The 24233-nt window shown below is 48.0% G+C and overlaps 1 protein-coding gene across 1 annotated transcript in view; it reads right to left on the reverse strand.

The window, feature by feature from the left end:
* Positions 1-908: 908 nt before the first annotated feature.
* The window catches only part of GFOD1 (glucose-fructose oxidoreductase domain containing 1), a 113664-nt gene continuing 90339 nt past the window's right edge, over positions 909-24233 (reverse strand). The window contains exon 2 of the mRNA XM_036447920.2: positions 909-6980. Within this exon, the coding sequence (XP_036303813.1) occupies positions 6061-6980 (920 nt within the window). The 3' untranslated portion in view covers positions 909-6060. The remainder of the gene's footprint in view (positions 6981-24233) is intronic.

The raw sequence follows: 24233 nt of genomic DNA on the forward strand, positions 1-24233 counted from the left end.
CAGATGAACGCAGGGATTGGCTGCAATTTACTCTCTCACTAGATGGCTGTTCTGAATGCATTAACATTAGAAGCTACTCCTGAAGGAACGAATAACAAGGTCTCAGCTTTTGTATTATTCTTCCTCATTTTTAACTTTTAAATGAAGAGAAAGCATGACCAGAAGAGTTGCCTGGGTGCATTTTCTAAAACAGCACAGTGGAAAGGAAATGCAGGCTGTCCATGTCATGCAGATTGGAAATTAGGCTGAGCTTAGTTCAAGATGCTTGCCATTGAATACTGCCTAGAACAAAGCAAGCAGCACTCATTGTGAATAGTCATCTGAGCCTGTTAGAAAGTGTCTTTCAGAGCTTGATGTGAGGTATTAAGTTAAGGTATTAAATTAATAGGAAATTCTAAAATTTGCTCTCCAACCTAAAATATTTGTTGTCCTCTTGTTTATATTGAATAGTAGGCCCTCTCTCTCTCTCTCTCTCTCTCTCTCTCTCTCTCTCTCTCTCTCTCTCACACACACACACACACACACACACACACACACACACATGTTGCATACACATTCTCTCTCCCTGGATGCACCACCATCCTTCCCAACCCCTTTCTTGCTTCACATTCCACAGACTGGCCACATCACTAACTCATGAGCTAGAGTACTTGGGTCTAATAAACAGAAAAACAGCTGGAATTGTTCTTCTCTTCAGTCTTTATTTGCTACTTTAATTCCTTTATCCCATCAATGCAAACTGTGGAGGACAGCAGGAGGTCACCCATGCGTGAAGTGGCATGTGCCAGCTGACTGAGTGATGGTAACCATGGCCCCATGTTAGCAGAGGTAACAGTGGGCATCAGTGCCTGGGCCTGGAGGGGAGGCCACCTCCCACAGGAGTTGGGCCAATGAAACATGAAGAACAGTTGCACTCTTTGTCCTTTTTATTTCTTTAATAACAAAAAAACCTTCTATAATTTATAAGCTATTTTTGCTATCTACATTATATAGAAAATATAGACTCTTTATAACACACATCTTTTCCCCTTGATAAATAATTCTTTAAAATATCTAGTATACATGCCTTGACTTTTTATACATAAGTTTGGTTTTATACACATACATACATATATACTCAGCTTCTTTTAAAATCGACTTTCTAAGTCGATTCTGATTGTAGGTGATGCAGCAAACCACAGAGTTGGGGATTTTCAAAATGTCATTGGCCGATTATAGATAGCCTTGGAGTTTGCTCCTGGTGGTTGAGTATAACATTGGAAAATGCATTTTCTTAAGGAGTGGGCTTTCTAAGTTCATTTGTTTGTGACTTAAAATTTAGCAATGCATTGCATTTTTACTTTTACACCCTCCAAACTCTCACCCCCTCTCATAGCCACAGCTGTTGAATTTGACCCGTGGTTGTAAATTCGGTTTCTGATTCCATTATCTTTATTCTGGTAATGGGGGTTGGGTGGGATTCAGCATTCTAATGACATCCTCAGTGAAAGGAAGTCCAGTTGCATCTGAAGGGACTTTATCTCCTATTCACCAGAGGTTAAATGATGGCCACACCGATTTTCAGTGGTAGACCCAGGACTAGAAGCCACATTTTCTGTCTAAGTCACATCCTGCTTCTCACAGCACCTTCATAGCTCTCAGGTGGGGAGAGGGGGGCTCAGAGAGATGAAATGACTTGTCTGAGGTCTCTTGGCAACCTAGTGGAAGAGTTGCAATTAGAGCTCAGACCTGCAAATGGAGTTGCAGCTGAATCAATTTTCTAGAAACTTGTTTATGTCTCAAAGGTATCATAAAAACTGTTTAAGATTTCCCACTGTGACTGTAATGTGAACAGTTATCTCTAATTTGTATGGTACTTGTCAAGGATGGAGACATACATCCAGATGTGGGCCTTTGAGATTTCCTGAGGCCAGTTCTACTAACATTCCCCCCTCACCCCCTCACCTCCCCCACACCCCTTTCCTAGATACAGATCTGGCTTAGGACTCCTGCTCCACCCACTGCCCACATTTATTGGCCATCAAAGTCCTGAAGTTTATGGAACAGAAGCCATGACATTGGGGAGCTCATGTTTAAAAAGTTATCAAAGCCCCACATTTCAATTCCCTTTAGAGACCAGGGAGGCGGACAACGGAAGGAAACCTGTCTGCGTCTGCTCTGTGGCTTTGTCTTTCCCAGTACCAGGCATTCTCTCCCTAGTGGGCAAGTGTGCAGGTGGGAACACTGGGTTTCAGGGGACATCCCTGAGTCCAGCTTTTGGGACAAATGAAGCTACCCTCCCCACCACACCCTCACCCCCCAATGCTGCTTTAAGAGATGATAGTCTCAAGTGCTTTCATTGGAGTCTGGAGGTACAGCCAGGACCATGTCTGAGTGACCATTTAGTTAACAGTGGAAAGTGGTGGCCTACCAACCTTTTCCTTCCTCACATCACTGTCCCGGTTTCTGGAGCCCTTGGGAGGACCACTGAAGTGTCTGGCTCTCAGGCTACTGAAGTGTTACACTTTTGCATCTTGACTCTTGCGCCCTTTTCTGTTTACACCAGCAGCGAGCAGAGGAATAACAAGACCGTGTCCTGCGGGTGGCCCTGTGCCTAGTGTGGCAATCACAAGCTTGCCTGGGCGGGTGGCCAGGGCTGACAATAAAACCACAGGGTCACCCTGCCTCTGCTTCATAGTTGTGTGACTCAGGAAAGTTCCTCTTCCTTTCAGAGCCTTGATTACCTCATGTAAAATGGGAGTAACAACCCCTAATGCTAAAGGGTTGTTTTTGTGGACTAAATGAGATAATGAACCTAAAGCCCCTGCACACAATGGATATCAAGAAATGGTGGAGCACAGGAAGTAGTTGATGGCTCTGCAGAGGAAAAACGCTCTGGGAGAAGTTCATCATGAGCTGGAGTTGGCCAAGACTACCGCTAGGGTCCAGATACACCAACACAATGGTATTTGCTGCCAGGTTGGCTGAGGAGTTTCTGTGGATCCTCCTCTACCTCTTCTATTGATATTAGAGTCATGAAGAAGTTGACTGTGGTCATGGACTCTCTCTCCAGAGGAAAACAGAACCCAACAAGCCCAGAGCATGTCCACACTCTGTGGATGCCATGTAGGAACCCTTGGCTACCCCCCCTCAGAATTTGGAATTTGGGACACCAGCAGAGGCAGCCGGTGGCATGAGCCCAAACTTCCAGCAGCAGAGGCATCTACACAAAGATGGGACTAAATGTGATGACCCTAAAGTGGTGCCCCTATTACACTAGCTCATTGAAACACACAAAACAAGCGGAAAGAGCTGGATTATTTTGGGGACTTGTCCTGGGTCAAACTCAGCTGATAGTACCCAGATCCCTGGGGGTGCTGTTCGGTGCAGGGCTTTGTTTCAGCAAGCTCTGCTGAAAGCTTGAGATTTTAGCTTCATCGTGCAATTAAGTCTTTGCTAGTGGTAGGACAGGAGCAAAAGGAGCACTAAAGAAGCAGCTTAACCCCATTTACTAAAATTTTTGAATTAAAAAAATTAACTATCTCAGTCCTTTCTTCCTCTCATTCCTGCATCTACCTACTACATGCATGTCAGTAGATAACATTAGACTACACTTAATAAAATATTTTCCATGCTTTTAAAAAGTATATTCTTTCTATATACCCCAGCCTCAAAGAAGACTTTTTGTTTTAGACACTGCATATTTTTTCGCAGAGCTCAGACAGCTTCAGGGGAAAATAACTCCCAAGTAATTTGGGAAAGTACAGAAACTTAAACCCCAGGAAAATCCCTAGATTATAAATGACTTAGAAAAATGAGGCCCATAAAGTCATCTAGTTTCCTTTTCCTTCATCCTTAATCACAGCCCTTCAGGCTAGCTAGGACACCCCCCCCCCCCCCCACCCCCCACCCCCCCGCTAAAAAAAAAAAAAAATTGGAAAAAAAACACACACAAAAAAAGTTCCATTCAGTTTCCACAAAAGCTGTCCAGAGGGCAATTTAGGAGAACCTGAACCAAAACAGCCCATGGTATGACCCTCTGCTCAAATTATTACTGGGAGACTTCCATCCTACCAAATCTCTAGTTTTGAACACGTCATCATGAAGTCTGAAAATGCATCAAGGACTCGAAGGTACCTGGAGAGTTTCAGCTGACTAACCTCACTGTTTTGTAGTCAGGCCCCCAACGTAGAGTGATGTTTCCAGGGAGGCAGTCCTCGCTCCTCTGAGCTAGAATGACCACGGTCCCCACGATGCTTGCACACCCACACCACACCCATGGGCGGCCGGGGCTGCACAGTAGATTGGCTCGGGGAGAAGTATGGAGGATGCAACTGATGACACTGTTTTCAGATTCTGCCTTGGCAGAGCCTGGGAGTGAGCTCTTGACCCCTTAAGTTCCCTTCTAGCTGTACTGCCAGTCACATGAAAAGAAGCCAGAGCCTCAGTTGTGTGAGCTGTGAACAAGTCCTAGTTTCTATGTCCAACCTTGACAAATGTCTTGCTGGGATGAAGGACTTAGAAAAGATAAAAGGATAATTTTATTTTCAAAATTATTTGACTTGGTCTTTCTTTCAAGACTTGTCCTGAGATTTTAGGAGTGATTTTAGTGACATTTGGTGGCAGTGAGCATTGACAAATGTGTGTGTCAGATGTTCCCCTTTGGCTGCCTGTGCTGAGCCTGCAGTTCGCAATCTCCAATAAAAGCTCTGTAAGCAGAGGGTGACAAGAGAGACAAGAGACCAAGGAGTAGAAGAATATGTTTTTCCAACATCAGCTTCTCAATCCTACATGAAGATACACCTGAGAAGCCTCTAAAACCCATTTTAGAAACATTGAAACTTAGGTTCTTTGTTGTCCTTTTGTTTACACCTATTTTTTCAGGTACCAGAATTATGAAAACGAAGGTCAAAGCTAGAGAAAAGAGCCTTTACTTCTTTTTAAGGGAAGTGGATTATATCTGAGTGGCACTGAAGACTTCCCTTTTTACATCCATCCACAGAGCTGCATGAAACTCCTAAAAGCCCTTCCCTGGCTTGTAGGAGGCATGGGTGCTGAAACGCAAAGCAAATCCAGGGCTGGCTCCCTTCCCTTCTGGGGGGAACTCCCACTGCAACACTGGGGCACACAGCCGCCCCGCTTCTTGAGGGCAGCGCTGAGCTTGCAGTCAGGCCCAAACCTCCTCCTGTCTCCTTGGCCTTAACTGGGTGAAAGGACAACCTCGATGCTTAGCATGGAATCCCTCTTACACTCAACGCTCCACCAGAAGCAGTGTTACAAGGTGGCTTCTTGCAGTTTTTTCAGTTCTGACAAGTCCAAAGGGATAGGCTAGTCTCTGCCTCCTCTGTTTCCATGCAGGGTATGTTCTTCTTTCATTTTTGCTTAAAGAAACCCTGTCTCTGCTGGCATTCCCGGCACTCCTTACTCCACCTCAGGCCAGGTCAGGGGCAGTGGACCAATTAGGAAGACACTCCCTCCTGCTTCCTCTGAGGAAGACCAATCAATCAGGAAAGCTGTACTCTTTGTTGCCAAGTACTTTTGCCTCCAGACACTTAAAGTGGCTTCCTGGAATCTGAACTTTCTCAGTAGCCCATTGTACCCCCACCATTCCCCAGGCCAACAGGCTAGTGTGGACATGGGAGGTTGTTCCTTCTGCGAGATTTTTTTTGTGGGGGGCAGAACAGGGAGGCCACGCCAACTGAGCTTGACCTCACAGGAGCATTTGGCTTGCAAAGGAGGCCAAGGTATGGGGAGTGGGTGAGGTGAAGGGGAAAGGCACCCCTCCTTGCTCCTCACAGGAAAGGGCAGCAGAGGCAGCTATACCTCCTCCCTCTAGCGCCAATGCCCAGCAGGGATGGTCTCAGGAGAGGCAGGCCCTCTGAACACTCTCCAGCTATTTACTCAGCATCCTGACAATGTTTGGGGCCCCTCACCTGCGCTGCAGTTCACCTTCTCAGATGCCACTTATTCCCACTGTCCCTCCACCTCCCCATCCCCACACTCCTGGAGGCTACTGTCTCCCACACCTTTCCCTCCCGGCCCCACGCAGAAGGCCCAGGTCCCCTAGATCCCCCATCTGTGCTAACAGTACAAGGACATCCTGCTCCGGCGCATGGCCTCGCTGATCAGGTAGGCGGGGCTCAGCTCCGGCTCCTCCGTCATGATGGCAATGTTCTGCCACTCGCCCGTCTGGCTGGACCTCTTGATGGTGTCTACCACGCACAGGGCGTACAGGCAGTCGTCGAAGGTGGCGGCCATGGTGAGCGGCCGGCCGTCCCACGTGCGCCGGTCGTCCTGGTCCTGGAAGGCCTGGCGCACGGCCTGCATCATCTTGATGGTGCCCCGCAGGTAGGGCGAGGGGATGTCGCTGAAGGCCTTCTCCGGCAGCAGGGAGTTGCGGACGGGAGTGGAGTCCTGCAGCAGCAGCTCCTGCTCCGGGGCGCTGTTGCGCTGCCCGTACAGGTCCGTGCCCACCGCCAGCAGGCGCCCGGCGGAGCCCACCACCGTCACGTCCTGCTTGAACTCCCCGGGCACATTGAAGTTCAGGGTGACGGTGCAGCACACGCCGCCCTCCAGCACCATCTGGAAGGTGCAGAAGTCATCGCTGGTGATCTGGCGGATGCCCTTGATGTGGTCGGTCTGCTTCACGAAGGTCTTGAGCAGCCCGTGGACCTTGAGGGCCTTCTGGCCGGTGAGGAAGGTGAGCAGGTCGATGATGTAGGTGCCCACCGAGTGCAGGCCGCCCCCGCCCATCAGGTCGTCGCAGCTCCAGTTGTACTTCTTGCCCAGCAGGCTGCCGCTGTGCACCTGCACCTCACACACCAACAGCTCGCCCACGTAGCCCTCCTCGATGAGCTGCTTCATGCGCACGAAGGCCGGCAGGAAGCGCAGCACGTTGCCCATGATGCTCATGAGCTTGGGGTAGTAGTGGGCGGCCGACATCATGCGGAAGGCGTCCAGCGGCGTGGCGGTGCGGTCGCAGATGACGTTCTTGCCGATGCCTGCGGGCAGGAGGAAGGACAGCGGGTCAGGGCGCTGGGTGCGGAGGGAGCAGAGAACGGTAGGGGTGCTATGCCCTCAAATGTTAATTCTTACAATGGGAACCAGACCGGATCGGATATCCTTGCTACAACTAAATATTGTATAACACCTTTTATTTATGCAAAAATAATATATTCTATATATTTCAATATTTTATAGCTATTAAACAGCTAAGTTGATTTACATAATTTTAGTATAAACCATCTGCAATGATTTAAATATTGATTTATTGAGACATTTTAAATAGCTTATATTTTATAAATGTTTAAAATATAAAATACCTCATTTAATATTTTATGTATATAAGTCTATAATTTTTTTTATTGATTTTGTACAGAGAGAAAGGGAGAGAGATAGAGAGTTAGAAACATCGGTGAGAGAGAGTCATCGATCAGCTGCCTCTTGCACACCCTTTACTGGGGATATGCCCGCAACCAAGGTACATGCCCTTGACCAGAATCGAACCCGGGACCCTTCAGTCCCCAAGCCGACACTCTATACATTGAGCTAAACCGGTCTCGGCATAAGTCTATAATGTTTTATATACAAATATGTTACTTATAAAATACATTTAAAATACTTAAATATAAAATGAGTTCTATTAAATTATGCAATATAATCTTTTTACAAATAATATGAAATATGTTTTGCAATTATCTTACATAAGAAATGCTTTAAGTTTTATTTTTTATGTAAACTAAAATTTTATTTCAAATGCATTATTAAAAGCAACATATGGAGATATATTCTATATATTTTAATATTCTATGTATTTCAAAATTAAAAGCATCATGTGGAGAAAAGAATAGGTCTCTATCTGGACAAAAGCAGAATACGTAAGCTTAAATCAAGGCCAAGGTCATTTCTGATTAAGTATGAGGAAGAATTTCTTAATGATAGCCTTCAAAGGCCTAAGCTTTTAGCTGCCTCCCCAAAAGCCACCAACAAAGGATTATATTTTGAGTGTTACCTTGCTTGTTTACTGTGCATTATGGATTAGGGCTGGCAGTGGTCACAGATGTGCTAGTTGAATGTTTTCTGCCTTCTTATGGGAAGAACAGATATTATCTGAGAGTGAGCAGTGACCAGTTCCTCCCTGACAGCCATCTGTCTCACAGTGAGGTGTCCTGCTTTTGGCCAAAGGAGCGAAGGCCCAAGAAGAATTAGGCTTATGTGATGAATTGAATGAGTGCATAAGTTGCAGGAGGATACAAGTCCTTGAAGAGACTGGGTTCTGGGTATAGAGAAAACAAAGGACTAGAGGGAAAGAGGATGACAAGGAAGGAGAAAGGGACTCATTCTGCAGAAGCCAAGAGTCAAGGAAGAAAAACAACTCAGCCGAACCTGGAGGAACAGCCAGCTGGAACTCAGAATAACACAACAATAACAGAATTATACAAATTTTGTTAGCAAGCCAGGAAGCTAGGTAAAAAAAACTTAAGGAGCCTGGCCAACATGGCTCAGTGGTTGAGCGTCAACCTATGAACCAAGAGGTCACAGTTCGATTCCCGGTCAGCACACATGCTGGGGTTGTAGGATCGATCCCCAGTGTGGGGCAGCCGATCAATGATTCTCATCATTGATGCTTCTGTCTCTCTCCCTCCCTCTCCCTTCCTCTCTGAAATCATTAAAAACACATTAAAAAAAAAGACTTGGGAAGCTTCTGAGTCAAAGCATGCGGCTACCCGTGGTAGGGCCTTGTTGTCCTGTCATGCTCCGCACCTAGACCCTCTAATGGGGACCCGGGCACTCTCAACACAGACACGGGAGATACCACAAGGCTGTGGGATGATGAGAAACACACACCCATGCCTGTCCCAACTGCGGGCACCTGACTTGGAAAAATCCATGGAATCTCACCACAAGGTGAGCTGAGATAGGGTTCTGAGGACACCTGGACAAGGCCACAGCCTGGAATCTCTCTTCCCATTGGAAGAACTAATCAAACAACACACACAGTCAGGAAATAAATATAATCAGTGGCTATGAATTCCCATGTGCACATCTCATCCAGGCCCTGAGTGAAAGGCCTGGAGACTGCACAGTGACCACATCTCCTTATTAGGAAAGCTGGCGGCTTCCTGATGACCATGAGTGAGCAGTAAGAAGCACCTTTAACTTTCAGCAACCAGGCTCCAGCAGAAGGATGAGGAAGCACTGGTTTGGCTAACCAGAAGTGCCATGCACCTGCATAACCTAATGTTCCAATAATATGATCTTGTAGGCATTAGGTTCCTGTAACACCGGCTCATGTGGGCTGGAGCAGAATTACATGAAAATGCATTGGTAGGCCACTTCAGGGACAGGTGACAAATGCTGCCCAAAATGCCTCATACCAGTTGGGTAGAAGCTGTGCTGTGGCCACTCCTATATCCTACCTCAAGGTCCCCAAAACCAGGACCCCTGACTGCCATCTGCTAGTTATGCTCTAAGGTCAAATTAATGGTGCATGAAAAAAAAATTATCTTAGTTTTGTTATAGAAACTATAAAATAGTAAATATATATATTTTCTATTTTATAGTAAACTATCATCGGATAGTAAATTCTTTGCAGCTCTCTAGATGAAAAGATTCTGATGAAAGCTAGACTCCCTCTCCAGAAAATGTAGTATGAACATACATGATGCAGACCTCTGCCCCATTCTGAACTCATGCATGCCCAACTCCCCCCACGGCTCTGAGATACAGCATCTCTTCCTTTAGGCTACGTATGTATGCTGTGGGCTCACACTGCACAGTAAGTCCCTTAAGGATAACGGTGGGGTCTTCCACTGAGCCCACAGCACCTAGAGGCAAGGCATGCGTTTTGCAGGAATCCAGCGATGCTTGGCCCCACCTCTCTGCCCATGGTCTTTAGTGATGTCCACACTTTATAGATAGGTCTCAGCAACACCTTAACTTACAGTATCATCAAAAGTCTAAAGAGACTTCTAGGAATCTCTCATAAAGAAATAATCCAAAATGTAAGCACAGCTTCTTGCCAGAGATGCTTCTCATGCATTATTTATTAAAATAAAAAGCTGGGAATAATACAAATGCTAAATGCTAGAATAATGGGTAAGTACACCATAGTACAGCCATACATTGGAATATTGTGCAGCCACTGAAAATGATGTTTATAAAGACTTTTTAATGGCAGGCCAGATGATTGTGATGTAATGTTATGTGAAAAGTGCTCCATTCATAGACATACTATGATGTCAATTCTCTTATAAAGACAAAAGGAAAAAACCTGAATGGGGCTATCTCAAAATGTTTACAATGATTAATTCATTAGTAAGATTATGGTTGATTTTTATTTCCTTCACTACGTTTTTCTACATTTTCTAAGTGTCTACTTTATAGTCAGAAAACGACAACAACACTTTTTCTTTTGTAAGCACAAAAGAGACAAACAGACCTTTGAAGGGCAGAGTTCATGGAACAGCAGGAGGGCCCTCCACAGCTCGGATGGGCAGGCATATCCCAGAGCTAACAGACCTGTCCCTACACCTGTGCCCCAGCAAGCTGGTGAAAACGCCACAGACCCTGAACTTGGACTATTCCAGAGGCTCAGACTATGTGGCCAGTTCTTCTGCTCCAATTCATCAGGACCTCTTCCTGATCCTGATGAAAGCTACGTCTCTCTCCAGAAGATGCATTTCAAACATACCTACAAAACTTTGCCCATATCCCAAGCCCATGCACAACCCTCCCTCAGGTTCTAAGGAAAATGAATCTCCATGGAAAAGTGTTGGATCACTTCTTGAAACCTTTATGACATATTATTTAAAATAGGACAATTCTTCCAGTTTTAAAAGAAATCCAAAATGCAGAGCTAGCAGACCCTTCACAAATGTATAAAACGAAGATTGCTTTCTCTCTTCTGGATAGTCTTCCTCAACCCTACCTCTTGGTGAGACATTGCAAAGCCCACTCTGGAATCCCCAAGATCCTTAGATTCCTTTTCCCTGCCTTTTCCCACCCAAATATGCCCTACGAAAATCCCAAGGTTCTCAGTGACTTAATAGGGCTTAAACTAAAGTAATGGAATTCTATTTTTGTCATTGTTTGCTTGTTTTTGTTTTATTTTAGCTTTATTGAAGTATAATTGACATAAAGTTATAAGATATTTAAAATGTACATCATAGCCGAAACTGATATGGCTCAGTGGATAGTGTTGGCCAGTGGACTGAAAGGTCCCAGGTTCGATTCCGGACAAGGGCATGTACCTTGGTTGCGGGCACATCCCCAGTAGGGGGGTGTGTGTGTGTGTGTGCAGAGTCAGCTGATTGATGATTCTCTCTTATCGATGTTTCTAACTCTCTATTCCTCTCTCTTCCTCTCTGTAAAAAAATCAATAATATATATATATATTTAAAATAAAATAAAATGTACATCATAGTGACTTGATATTCATATATATTGTGAAAAGATTCCCACCATCTATTTAATTAACACTTCCATCACTCTTCATAGTTATCTTTTGTGTGCATGTGAGAACATTTAAGTTCTACCCTCTTAGCCAATTTCAATTATATAATATAGAGTTATGAACTACAATCACCATGTTTTTACCACCTTAGACCTTATTCATCGGATAGCTGAAAGTATACTTAAAGGAATACAATTTTAATTGTAGGCTTCCAATCATTAGACACTGTGTGTATGCAGGTGAGTGTGTGTGCAGGCGTGTGTATGCAGGTGTATGTATATGTGTGTACGTGCGTGAACGAGTATGCAGGTGTGTGTGTATGCAAATGTGTATCTATGCAGGTATGTGTAAGTGCATTAGTGTCATGCAGAGCATTTCTCTTATCCCTAAAATCACATGCAAGGTAACGGGAACTTGTGTTGTGCAGGCAGAGGTTAGACATAGCCCACACGCCTGGGCGTGTCAGATGCTATTGCACATACACTGAATTTCTCCCAAAGAAAGCACACAGGTAACACCTGCCCTCAAGTTGCCTCTGTCAGCCTGAGCTTTGGGTTTAGTGATCTAGAAAGTTCAAGTCTTTGTTGTCTTCGTGATGTTCATGTGTCTTACCACATTGCCTTCTTGCCAACCTCAGAGAAAATGCTAGAATGGGCTCCACAGAGAATAGACCTCCCTGTCCATTTTGCCCTGGAAAGGAAGTAGTAAGTAGGGGCAAAATCTTGCACTCCCCACTAAGCACACGGGTGTGCCCTCCCTCATACCCCAGAGACAGAGAGCGGAGGGCTTGGTTTCTCGGGGAGAGACATTGGGGGGGCGGGGCAGAGCCCTTAGGAGCCTGCCTCTAACACAGCCCAGCTGAGTCCTACTGGGAAGCCATGAGGGGAAAGACAGCCGGGTCCCTGCTCCGCATCCCCCACGAGGAGAGCCTGTGCTTTCTCATTTGAGGGCCACATTTACAGCCTGTATTCGTGTACCTTTCGGGTATCATGCAGAACACACTCCCCTTAGGTTAGGCTTCGGATTCTCTGTGGTAAGATGCTGTGTCTTTCTACAGCAAAAGATAAAAAACCCTGGGACCTCAGACAGTCTTACAGAAACCATGCCGTGGAGAATCAGGCCAAGGGACATGAACCATATGGACACAATTTTACTCCAAATAAATAAGCGGTACAAATGGAAAGCGGGGGGGAGGTATTAAATGCTTGAGAAAAAGTGGCTTGTGTTTTGCCAACCCCAGCATTTCCCGAGCAGTTGGAGTTTCAGCAAAGCCCACTGGTTCTCACGATGCTGTGCAGAGAGGGAGGGAGCGTTCTGGGCACTTGGGGCTCTGGCGGATGGTGGCAACCCTGCTGCTTCCCTCGCAGAGTGCGAGCCATCACTCTGTCATGCTGCACCCAGCTCGCTCCACTGAGGGGGCTGCCCCTGACCCCAGAAAGGGATGTCTTAGAATCCCACCACACTGTCAAAGTTGCACAGTGCGACTGTGGGTGTGGCAGAGACCCTATCAGCACTGGCCTGCACATTCTGGGGAAGTCTTCATAGCCCACATCCACAGAGACCGTTATCCTTTTGCATGAGAACAGAATGCTGGGTCTTTTGAGGGAGGGGAGAGGGTCCTTTGGGCTGGAACCAACTTTATTTTTCAAGAGGAGTACCCCTCACCAGCAAATAAAGCAAGAGGCCCCTGCCTGTACCCTGGTGGAACTGGAAATCTTCTCACCTATGTCCTGGGGAGAAAATGAGCTGGATGGGAAATTCTGGAGGGCCGACGAGCAGTGTGCAAGGCAGAATGCCTGCTCTTTGTCAGAAGCTTTCAAATTAAATAATTTCAGAGGGAGCTTCACTGCACTCCGAGATTCCTCAGGGGAAATGGAAATTTGGCTTCCTGCAAAGCCTGCTGAGTGTGTTCTCTGTGACGGAGTCCAAACACCCACAGCCCTGTGGGGAATTAGTGCTATCGGAAGGCCATTCCAACCAGTAGATTTCAAAGCCCCCCTCCAACAGCTGCTCCCCTCACACCCTCCAGGCTCAGGGTCTCCGAGCTGTGGCCAAGCATCCATCTGTATCTTTTCCAGAAACCAGGGCACTGCTCCATCCAAACAGACGACCTCCCCCCCCTGTCCACCCCCTTCTCCCTCTCCCACCAGGAGCCGGGACACGGGGCTTCCCATTGACACCTCTAGGAAAGACATGCTCCCTGCTGCCCCGCAAAACAGCTGCCCTTCCCTGTCCTTGATCAGAGAGGTTATCCCTGGGCACCTGGAGTATGGCTGCTGCTGGGCACCTAGAGACCAGAGCCCATCCTTACCCAGCCTGGAGCTTCAAAGCATCCCTGCCTGCCACACACTTCCAAGGACACACTCCCTTATCTAATCAACGGTGGGGATCTAGAAGGCCCACGCTACTTCCCACCAGTTCTTCTGGATTCTTCTTCTTGTGTTGACAGGCCTTTATCTCCTGGAAGCCAAAATGGATGCTGGCCTGCAGGCGGGCTTGTAGCCACCCTGGCAGACTGGCAGAGCCCTCAGGAAGTGCCATCAGACACGGCTTCCTCAGCTTTCCTCCCAGGCACGGAAGGGAGAGAAGACGTTCTCTGCAATCCAAGCAGGGAACTCGTTATGTTCATTGATATTCCATTCCTTCAACATTTCTGTGCTGGCCGCTGGACCGAAAAAGGAGTACGGTAAGAAAGACGAACAGGAGCTCACAGTCTAGTGGAGGAAATGAGTGATTAGGAGAGTTAATTAGTTACGGGAGCTAATAGATTATGAAACCTAATAGAGGGACGAGCAACGAGAGTACAAAGGAAAGGCTCCCCACCGACGTGGACATGGGAGAAAGCTTTGCAGGAGAGGTGACATTTGAGCAGGATTCTTAACTGTGTGTAAGAGTTTACCTGTTCTTTCAGAAGCTTTGGGTCCCATTTTAAAAATGGTGTTTACCCTGGGACCTGAGAAACTGCTAAACTTAGACTTTTTACAAAAATTCCATGTATATTTTCTTTTTTTCCTTTTTTAAAAAATATATATTTTATTGATTTTTCACAGAGAGGAAGAGAGAGGGATAGAGAGTTAGAAACATTGATGAGAGAATCATCAATCAGCTGCCTCTTGCACACCCCCCACTGGGGATGTGGCCGCAACCAAGGTACATGCCTTTGATTGGAATCAAACCCGGGACCTTTCAGTCCGCAGGCCAACGCTCTATCCACTGGGCCAAACCGGTTTCGGCCATGTATATTTTCTGATACTCAATTTTCTGAGGGTGAGGTTGATTCAAGTCTTAAAAGACTCTATGGTTCAAAGCAGACCAAGCAGAATTGGAGTTTATAGAGAAGAAAGAGCTAAGTATCTGAACAGACAGGCTATTTATAACAGCTTCTTAGCTGCACCTGAGATGCAGGGCGTTTGCTCAGTTTCACTCAGTCACTGCAGCACACCACTTAGTTGGGGTCTCTCTCTTCCTTTATCCTCCACACCCCTCTGTATCCCCTCCCTTCCCGCAACACATGAGTTTACCTTCAGCTTAGAAAGGGCAAGAGCAGTGGCAGCAAGAGCAGGGTGACGTGTCTGACCCCCACTCTGTGCCCTCTGGGCCTCCTTCCATCCACACTGTGAGGAAAGCCCCTTTGGAGAAATCCCTCATCCCCGTCCCCTGGGATTTCCTGGAGAACAACTTCCCAACTCAAACCACGAATCTGACCTCTTCACAACAACAAGGACAAAGCTTAAAACAGCAACGACCAACTTTTTGAACACTTTACTTTGTGCCAGAAGAGGCTGCGTATTTTACATGCACTTCCATTCCCTACTATGCACAATCCCATGAGGCAGGTTCAAATACCGTCCCCAACTCACAGCGGTGGAAACTGAGTCTGTGAGTGGGTAAGCAACTCGCCCACAATGAGACATCTCAGTGAGTAGTGCAGCTGGGATCTGACCCATGTTTCCAGAGCAAGCCTGGCCTTAACTTCTGCACTCCTTCTGCCTTCTCCTGGTCCTGAGACTGGCTAGGCTATTCTTTGTACCCACATCCAAATTGTATACACCCCCAGGGATGACAATCACCTCCCTGATATCTGCTACACTCCTTGCAGGCTACATGGACCTGTGCACACATGCAGGGCCTGCTCCCCAGGGTCCCCCAGGCGGGCTTTGTGGAGAGCTGTGTAAGGAACTGTGGGGAGCTTCAGAAACCGGGGCGCTGGGGGTGGGAATGCCTAATGCTCAGCAGAAGTGGCACTGTGGCACAGTCAAGAAGTCTCAGAGGAGCCTGATTAAGTTTCTATTTCCCTTTCAAACTTGAGATGGAAATGGGTCGGGGTGACCCATATTCGCCTCCTTTCGTCAAGGTCCCTGATGCCAGCTCTGAAAGAGGGGACGGCCACAGAAAGGAAGTCAGCGCACTGATGTGGATGGGACTTGATACTGAACTGAATTAGACAATTGAGTGCTTTCCATAGCCAACCCGCCCTTGAAGGCCCACCCTATCCCACCAAGCTTTTCCATGGGCTTCCCCTGCTATCTAAGCCTGTGGGCTCAGCTCTCCTTTGCACAGAAATCCATCAGGAGCTAAATGTCCTCAGATGTCTTCATGCACCTTAGTATCATCTAGTCATGGAGCCCATAACATCCGTAACAGGGACAGTATTCCGGGAACATGTTTCATTATTTATTTCCCCATTGGTACATCCCACACATCTCCACACTATGGCTTCCATTTGTTGAGAATGAGAATCTGATGTTGGAAAGTCACTAGTCAGCTCCTCCTAGCCCAGGCATTCCCCAGGAGAGAAGAGAAAGGCTTGCCAAGTCTAGCCCAGGGAGACCATGAAGAGGTGATTAGAAGCAGCAGGTAGGCATGTCGGAGCCAGAGACCATCCAGACTAGTGGCCAGCTTCCCAGGTAGGGGGTCTGAGGCAGCCTGACCCTGTCTGCAGGTGGCACATCAAAATCCGAGTGTGAGGGGCAGGGAGGCGGTGAGGCCATGGGAGAACAGAGGCCTGGGGATGGATGCTCAGGGACTTGGGAACAGAAAAAAAGTCAGGACTGTGGGCCTCATCACTTGAGTCTGGCTACATTTGTCCCAATTAGTTAAAGGACACCGTAGTGTCATTATTGGGGAATGACCTGGGCCTGCACCACCGTTTCACACCTGGGCAAGCCAGGATTCATAGGACACCACCCGGACCCAGGGAACAGAGCCAGCCCCATAGGAGCAGCCACTTCTGCAGTGGAGGGTGCAAAGGTCAGAATGCTGAACAGCTGGGCCACCAGAGTCATCTAAAAGAGACTGGGCTAACTAAAGAAAATGTAAATGACTGGGTGGGGTGTGATTACCAGATCGGAATCATCACTTGACTTCCTATTTTGCCACCAACTAAAGAGAACTCATATCTTTAAAAGGCTCTGTGATTAGATTAGGCCCAGCCAGGTCATCTCCCTCTTGCCATATAACTAATCAGTGGTGTGACATTGGGAGGAGTTAGTGAAGGATCTTAAAATGATCCCAGCCCAGTCCACTCATTTGGACATGAGCTTTAGAAAGCTCGCCAGGAGGAATAGTCTCAAGCATCCTGCCAATAAAATGCCTCAGACACATGTGGACATTCCTATGTTCTTTCAGTAGTTTTTCCTCCACCAAAAGAAAGAATCAGTGGGGTAGTCTAGACTTCTAAAAACCTATTAATAGTCTCCTTGTTCCACAGAGATTGTGTCCCCAATTCAGGGCTCCCTGTAGGCCCCGTAATAGGAACAGGGTGGGGCAGGGCGGGAGCCTCCGTCTCCAGGGACACAAACAGAGCACCGGGAAGGGCTGAAACTAACGTGCCCACCAGGTGCCGCCAGGGCTGTGTGCTCGGCACCGTTATCCCCATTTGTCTGGATCAGGACCCAGAGGCCAAGAGAGGCTATGGTTGCCCAGGATCATAGCTATGTGGCAGGTCCTGCTGCAAATTTAGGTCTGTGATCCCAAAGCCCCCCATGTTCCACTTTCCATCTAAGGAACAGCTACAAGTGGAAGGGCGAGAGCAGGATTCAATGACTGTGCTCAGCACTATCAGGCACGTTATTAAAAGAAGCCCCAAACCATTTGGGCCCACTGGCCCCCAGCCCTGAGTTGAGAAGTGATTTGGGGCAGAAAGCGGGGAGGGCAGGCTAGTCAGTGCTTGCAAGGGGGAAGAGTTGGGAGGAAAGAGAGTGGGAGAACCAGAGTGGCTGTTGTCTTTGGAAGGCAGGTGTCCAGTTGCCCCACGGCTATGGCTATAGACCAATAGCAACTGAAAGAGTCTTATCAGGAAGGAGAGTGGCTTGAGGAAATGGCCACCACCGTGGTGGCTGGACTCTCACGGGTGAACAAAGGAACCTGCACGGATGGGCTCCAGCCTTCCGCACAAAAGGAACGGACGACACTTCACCTCCAGCAAGCAGTGTGCCAGCAGCAAAACCACAGCGGGGCCACCCCTTGACCCCTTCACCCAAGCTGCCCAGGAGAGCAGATTCTTAGAAGAATAAACACCTCGATGTGACCAAAACCTGCCCAGAAAAGGAAAGCAGCCCAATGCTCCATGCTTCCTCACAAAGAAACAATGAAGCCCTCCCCCGCCCCTCCCAGCCAGAAGCAGAGGGAAAAGTCAGCTGTGAGACCATCTTCAATCCAACAGCCAAAGCCAAGGGCTCTTGCTGATGTGGCCAGACAGAAGCAAGAAACCACAGGCAGCAGGCAACCAGGCCCGGGGCTCCTGCCTGACCAGGGTCATTATTAACAAGCCACTTCCCAGGCACTTTCATATACATCACTTCCACAACTCAGACCAAGTCTACGATTAGGCCTGGGGAGTGGTGGGAAGGCAGTGATGGTGACAAACAGATGTAACCTAGAATTAGGTGTTTGTGTGGGTTTGGGGGCGTGTCATGGAGAATGATAATTTCCCGGGACATATGCAACACCTGAGTCTCCTGGTCCTATGTGGGAAACTCCCTATTGTGTGAATTTTGGTGAGAGGAAGAGCTTGTTCCCACTGTGGAAGCCACACCACGGGCTTGCTTTCCCAGCAGCCTTTGCAGGGAAGGCGTGGGCACACATCTGGGATTGGCCAATCAGGGCTACCATCAGGGCCTGGTACACAAGGAGGGAAGAAGGTGGAGAACCCAGTCTGGCAGTGGGGATAGCAACACCCAATTTACCAGAGCTGGGGTGCAGGGATGCCAACAATGGCACCTACAGTTCACTGTCCCCACCATCGCAAGTAAAGGGGTCTGTTTACATCAGCTGAGTTTCCTAGTGAGACATGGACTGCGACTCCAGCTGCTAAGCCATCCTTTACTCCTCCTTCCCAGCCTGTCTAACATCTCATGATGAACTAATGTTCTTTCAAAAACTTCCATTCTGCTAAAACCAGCCAGGTAGTTTCTATTGTTGGCCATTCACTGCTTCTCTAGGACAAAAGGTTTACAAGCTCTGGACCCTTTCTGAGAAGACTGATTTGGGCACTGAGAACCGCCGAGGGCCTTTTAACAAAGCAGCCCCTGAGGTACAGCAGCGTTCACTGGAAAGGGAAGAAGGAGGAAGTTGGGGGATGTGGACTGAAGTTCTGATTCTGGCATTGGGAACTGTGTGACCCCAGCTATCTGATGTGGAGAAAGCTCAGATCACTGTCTATACAATCAGAGTAACACCTTCAAAGGCTGCTTTGAGGATGAAATGATGTATAGCCACTGTCCTGACAAATGAAATGTGCTTAGATGTGTCTGCAGAAGTCAATAATGATCCAATTAAAACCTACTCACATAGGCTCTCAGAGCTGCAAAGTTCAAAACAAGTTGGGGGTGGGAGGGAAGAGCAAGGCAGCATGGTGAATGGGCAAGGTATCAAGGCTTGAAATCAAAATGGGGTCTAAGTCTGGCTTTGCCACTGATTCAGTGTGCAAAATCCACCTGTGAAAGAAGGCAGATCCTTGACCCTGCCTGCTTTGTAAGACTGCAGAGGGGATGAAATGAATAGAAAGGCTGCTGGAAGGCATAAGCCTATTAGAAGAATAAAGTCATTGTGAGATGCAACAGCAAAAAAGATAAACCAACCAACCTAAAAAGCCAAACCTCGCAGAGCTGTCTCATGAATGAAAACAACACGCAGAGCCTGCAGGTACAGGTCGGGGTGCCCATTCACCCCACCACACACCCCAGGCAGGGACTTCTGCGGGCATTATTGTTTGCATAGAGTGGCATAGAGTGGGAACAAAGAGGCCTGGCTGGGCAAATGTGAGGCAAAGGCGGACTGGGGCGGGTAGCTGAGCACCTTATCAGCTTCTGCTAATGAACACCTGAAGCTCAGCTAGTGATGACACTGCAAACCAGAACCTTTCTTTCCTGAGAACCAGCCTCACCCTTGGTTGCAGCTGATATTCTGACAGATCTGTGCTACCATCGTCACTAGAATGAGGATCCTGTCACAGAGCTCAGAACCTCAGGAATGAGCAAGATGTGGGGCGTGAGGGGGCAGGGGAGCTGTGTGCCCTGGAGGGGGAACTTACAAAGCACCTAACTGAACACAGAATCCCGGGCTTCCCCTGGAAGCCAGGGATTCTTTTCTCCTCTAGCCTTCTCTCTTAAAGGCACAGTGCTCAGTTTTTCATCTTGGGACCAGATGACAACAGCCTGTTCTCAGGATGGTGAAGGCATCAGCAAGCCGTGCTAAAAGGCTGAAGAACCCGCTTACTGCTGGGTGCAAACCAGTCATACTGCCCCAGGCACTGGCTAAAATGAAAAGTGAGTCCTGAAGTTGTTTGTTTATTTGTTGGGACAACAATTTGCAAACAATGCAAACTTTTTTTCAAGGAAGAAACCTTGTTAGTAGGAACTCCCAGAAAATTGGACACAGAGGTCTGCAGCTGCATCAGTGACACCAGCTAAAAGCCCAGGGCCTGGTGATGAGGCCAGGTGGCAGCAGTCCCACCTCACCGATGAGGAAATGGGCTGGGGGTCGCTTCCTCACTCTGCTGGGAGGCCCTGAGGAAGCCTGGCACACAGGCGGTGGAAGCTCTGAAGGCACCAGATGCTGGGGAAAGAGGGCTATACTGATTCCCCGCCCATCCTGAGGGGGCTCCTGCAGGGAAGGCACTGTTCAGACTCCCAGGAGAGGGCTCTGCATGGGTCCAGCGCTGGAACAAATGTGGCCTGGGGCTCCTGAACACCTAATCACTCATGGGAGTTGCACAGGACTCACACTGGACTCTTGCAGAGCCTGTGGGGAGATGCCCAGATGTCTCTGACTTAGCAGATGCCCTGAGGACGAGAGCCAGGCGTGGTTTGCTCTGTTCCACAGTGGAGGCAGGTGCTGGGCACCTGGGCAGTACGACTCGTCTCCACCCTCAGTGAGCAGCTCTTCCGTCAGCCTTTCAGTCCCACACAGCAGCGAGGCCAGCCTCTGTGGAGGGGTCTGGCTGCAGCTGGTCCCTTTCTCTCAGCAGGGTGCCACCTCCCACCTTCCCCTCCCCCTCCTGGAGTTAGCACCACTTCCTGAGAAAAGCTTGTTGTGCTCCATCTCACTGAAGTCTAAATGCCCACCCAGGAGAAAGAAGAGAGGAAACTAACACTACTGATTGAAGCACGTGGTCGAGGGCAGTTGCATGTTTGAATCCTCCCAAGATCCTGGGAGTCCTTGTCATTCTTATGTCACAAGCCATGAAGCCAAACGCGCAAGAGCCCTGCCCCATTCAAACCCACATATTCTGGCTCCCTGTATCCATGGCTCATCTTGAACTTGATGTTGCCATTCCAAACGCAGCTTGGCGGGCAGTAAAACACAGTCGCAAAAGAATCAAGTTGTAATCACAGATGTTCATGTAACCTTTGATTTGCTCCATGATAACTTATCAAGGCGGGACCACTGAGAAGAAATGGGATCTGGTATTCTCCACTACTGGTTTTCTCGCGTTAGAACCTTGGTTCCCAGCGGAATGCCTGGGCATCCGAGACATCCGAGGTCCCATAGGGAACTCACAGGACACTGCCGTTGTTTTATATTTTGGTGGAAACAGTGGTATTCAGCATCTATCAGCACTCCAGGAACTACTAGTTGGAGGAAGTTCAGTTTTTATATTGGATTATACTACACTAGAGGCCCAGTACACGAAAATTCATGCACTCAGGGGCAGGAGGTTGTGGGGGAGGGGGAGAAGGGGTGTTCCTCAGCTCAGCCTGCACCCTCTCACAGTCCGTAGCCCTCAGAGGATGTTGACTTTCAGCTTAGGCCTAAGCCACAGTCTGGCCTTCCTCTGCAGGAAGTGACCAACAGGCCGATCAGAGGACAGCACAGGCCTGTGAGTGGCCAGCCCTGCCTCCCAGTTGCCCCTCTGCTGCCCCCAGTCACCATCCCCTCCTTCTACCCATTGGCACATGCCATGGCTGACCTGGCGCCACCCACTCACTGCCCCTCCTCCCCCACCTGCCACTAGCTCTTTCTTCTGGTCTAGGAGCACCATGAGAAAATTACTGAGACTAACTGCACCATGAGAATGTTTGGGAACCTGTGTTCTACAACATTCTGTGTACTCCCCTCCCTCGTCCATAAATTACAAGTTCTTTAAAAGCAGGAGTCCCATTATACTGGTAAATACTTTGGTTTCCCCTCAACATAGTATTTGGTTTGCTGTAGATGCTTTTCAGTATGTATTCCTAGTTTAAAATAAAAGACTGAACCTGCCATGAGAAGCCCTTGCAGACCCACAGACGTCCAGTGAGGTGAGAGGGACATGGGGATGTCTCACTCTGCAGCTCACAGGTCCCAGCTGTGGCCAGAGATGTGTGGCACCTTCTTACTCCTAGAGAATTAAGACACTTTTCTGGGCTCTCTGATCTCAAACGTCATGCCCTCAGACAGGAGAATAATGCATGTATAGAGTGTGATAACTGCCTGGTGTTATCTGTTGACTTAGAAATGCATTGTCCTCTCCAGTGCTCTATGTGACTACCCACCATATGGACGTACTATTAACCCCTCATAAAAAGAGACCTCTCCTTGGAGGGGTGTGGATTCTTCCCGGCCGGCCACCACTGGGAGCAGCTGTCTTGCCTGTGTAGATAAGTTCCTCCTATTAAAGTTTGAATAAGGCCACACGCCAATTCTTTTTTTTTTTAAATATATTTTATTGATTTTTTACAGAGAGGAAGAGAGAGATAGAGTTAGAAACATCCATGAGAGAGAGACATCGACCAGCTGCCTATTGCACATGCCCCACTGGGTTTGTGCCCGCAACCAAGGTACATGCCCTTGACAGGAATCAAACCTGGGACTTTTCAGTCCGCAGGCGGACGCTCTATCCACTGAGCCAAGCTGGTTTCGGCCAATTCTTTAAAATTGATCCTGAATTTAGACGTTTGGGGCTTTCCCCCAACAGGTTTGTTTTTTTTTGTTTTGTTTTGTTTTTTTAATATAAGTTTTTATTGATTTTTTACAGAGAGGAAGGGAAAGATAGTCAGAAGCATTGATGAGAGAGAGACATCGATCAGCTGCCTCCTGCACACCCCCCACTGGGTATGTGCCCGCAACCAAGGTACATGTCCTTGACCGGAATCAAACCCGGGACCTTCCAGTCCGCAGGCCTACACTCTATCCACAGAGCCAAACCAGTTTCGGCTCCCCCAACAGGTTTTGAATTCAAATGAAGATATAAAATTTAGGTATAAATCACTTCAAACTTCTCTAAAATTAGGGGACTTCTTTGACCCTGAGGTTGAGATCCTGTTCTATTTAAGCTCAATCTATTCTCATGTCCTTGATCTCCATCATTCTCTCCAGGCTCCAAAGGCTGACCCTACCTCAGGGCTCTCAACATGCAGGGGAGGGTTCGAGATGGTGGGCAGCCTCAGAGTTCAAGTTCTAGCCCCTGGGGATCCCCAGCTGGACATCTCCAGGGGTTACAGGCTGCTTCTGTGTCTGCTGACCAGGAGAGCATTAGATGAACTGGTTGCTTAGTAACAGCTGTGCCCCACTGCCAGGGGAGAGCAGGGGATATGTGTGTCAGTATGAGGCTGGCATTCTAATCTCAGGCATGTGACCGTCTTCTGTGTGAGTATCTCAGGACAGGGCTGGCAGGAGGGGACCCACCCAGGCACCTGCTCCCACGCAGCTCCCGTTCTAATAAACTGTAGATTACATCAGTAACCCCCCAAAGCCATTGGAAACCATGTTCATGGAACTGTTTTTAAAACTGGCAAGTGGTGCCGAAACCGGTTTGGCTCAATGGATAGAGCGTCGGCTTGGGGACTGAGAGATCCCAGGTTCGATTCCGGTCAAGGGGCATGTACCTTGGTTGCGGGCATATCCCCGGTAGGGGGTGTGCAAGAGGCAGCTGATCGATGACTCTCTCTCATTGATGTTTCTAGCTCTCTATCTCTCTCCCTTCTTCTCTGTACAAAATCAATAAAATATATTTAAAAAAAAACAACAACAAAAAAAAAACTGGCAAGTGGTAATGGTGGGACTGCTCTGTAAAGACCAAGAATTTTGCAACAAGGAATGGATGTATTCCTGCTTGGAGCTGGGGTAGGAAGATAGGGATCTGGGGCCGAGAGGAAACTCCCATCCTGCATTTCTGCAGGGCCAGGAAAGGAAATAACAGAATGTTTTTCTGTTCGTTCAGTGCGTGAAGGTTAAATAGTCATCAAGGTATTATGAGTAGAACTGGCCAAATTGTTCTAATTAGCTCACTGAACAACTGGGTGCCTTTTATATACAGGTCAGTTTCTTCAGGGGAAGGGGGGAGAGGCAAGGATTACATCAAGTAGTATAGGTGTGG

This window comes from Pipistrellus kuhlii, unplaced genomic scaffold, assembly GCF_014108245.1.
Source record: "Pipistrellus kuhlii isolate mPipKuh1 unplaced genomic scaffold, mPipKuh1.p scaffold_m20_p_2, whole genome shotgun sequence".
Classification (NCBI taxonomy): Eukaryota; Metazoa; Chordata; class Mammalia; order Chiroptera; family Vespertilionidae; genus Pipistrellus; species Pipistrellus kuhlii.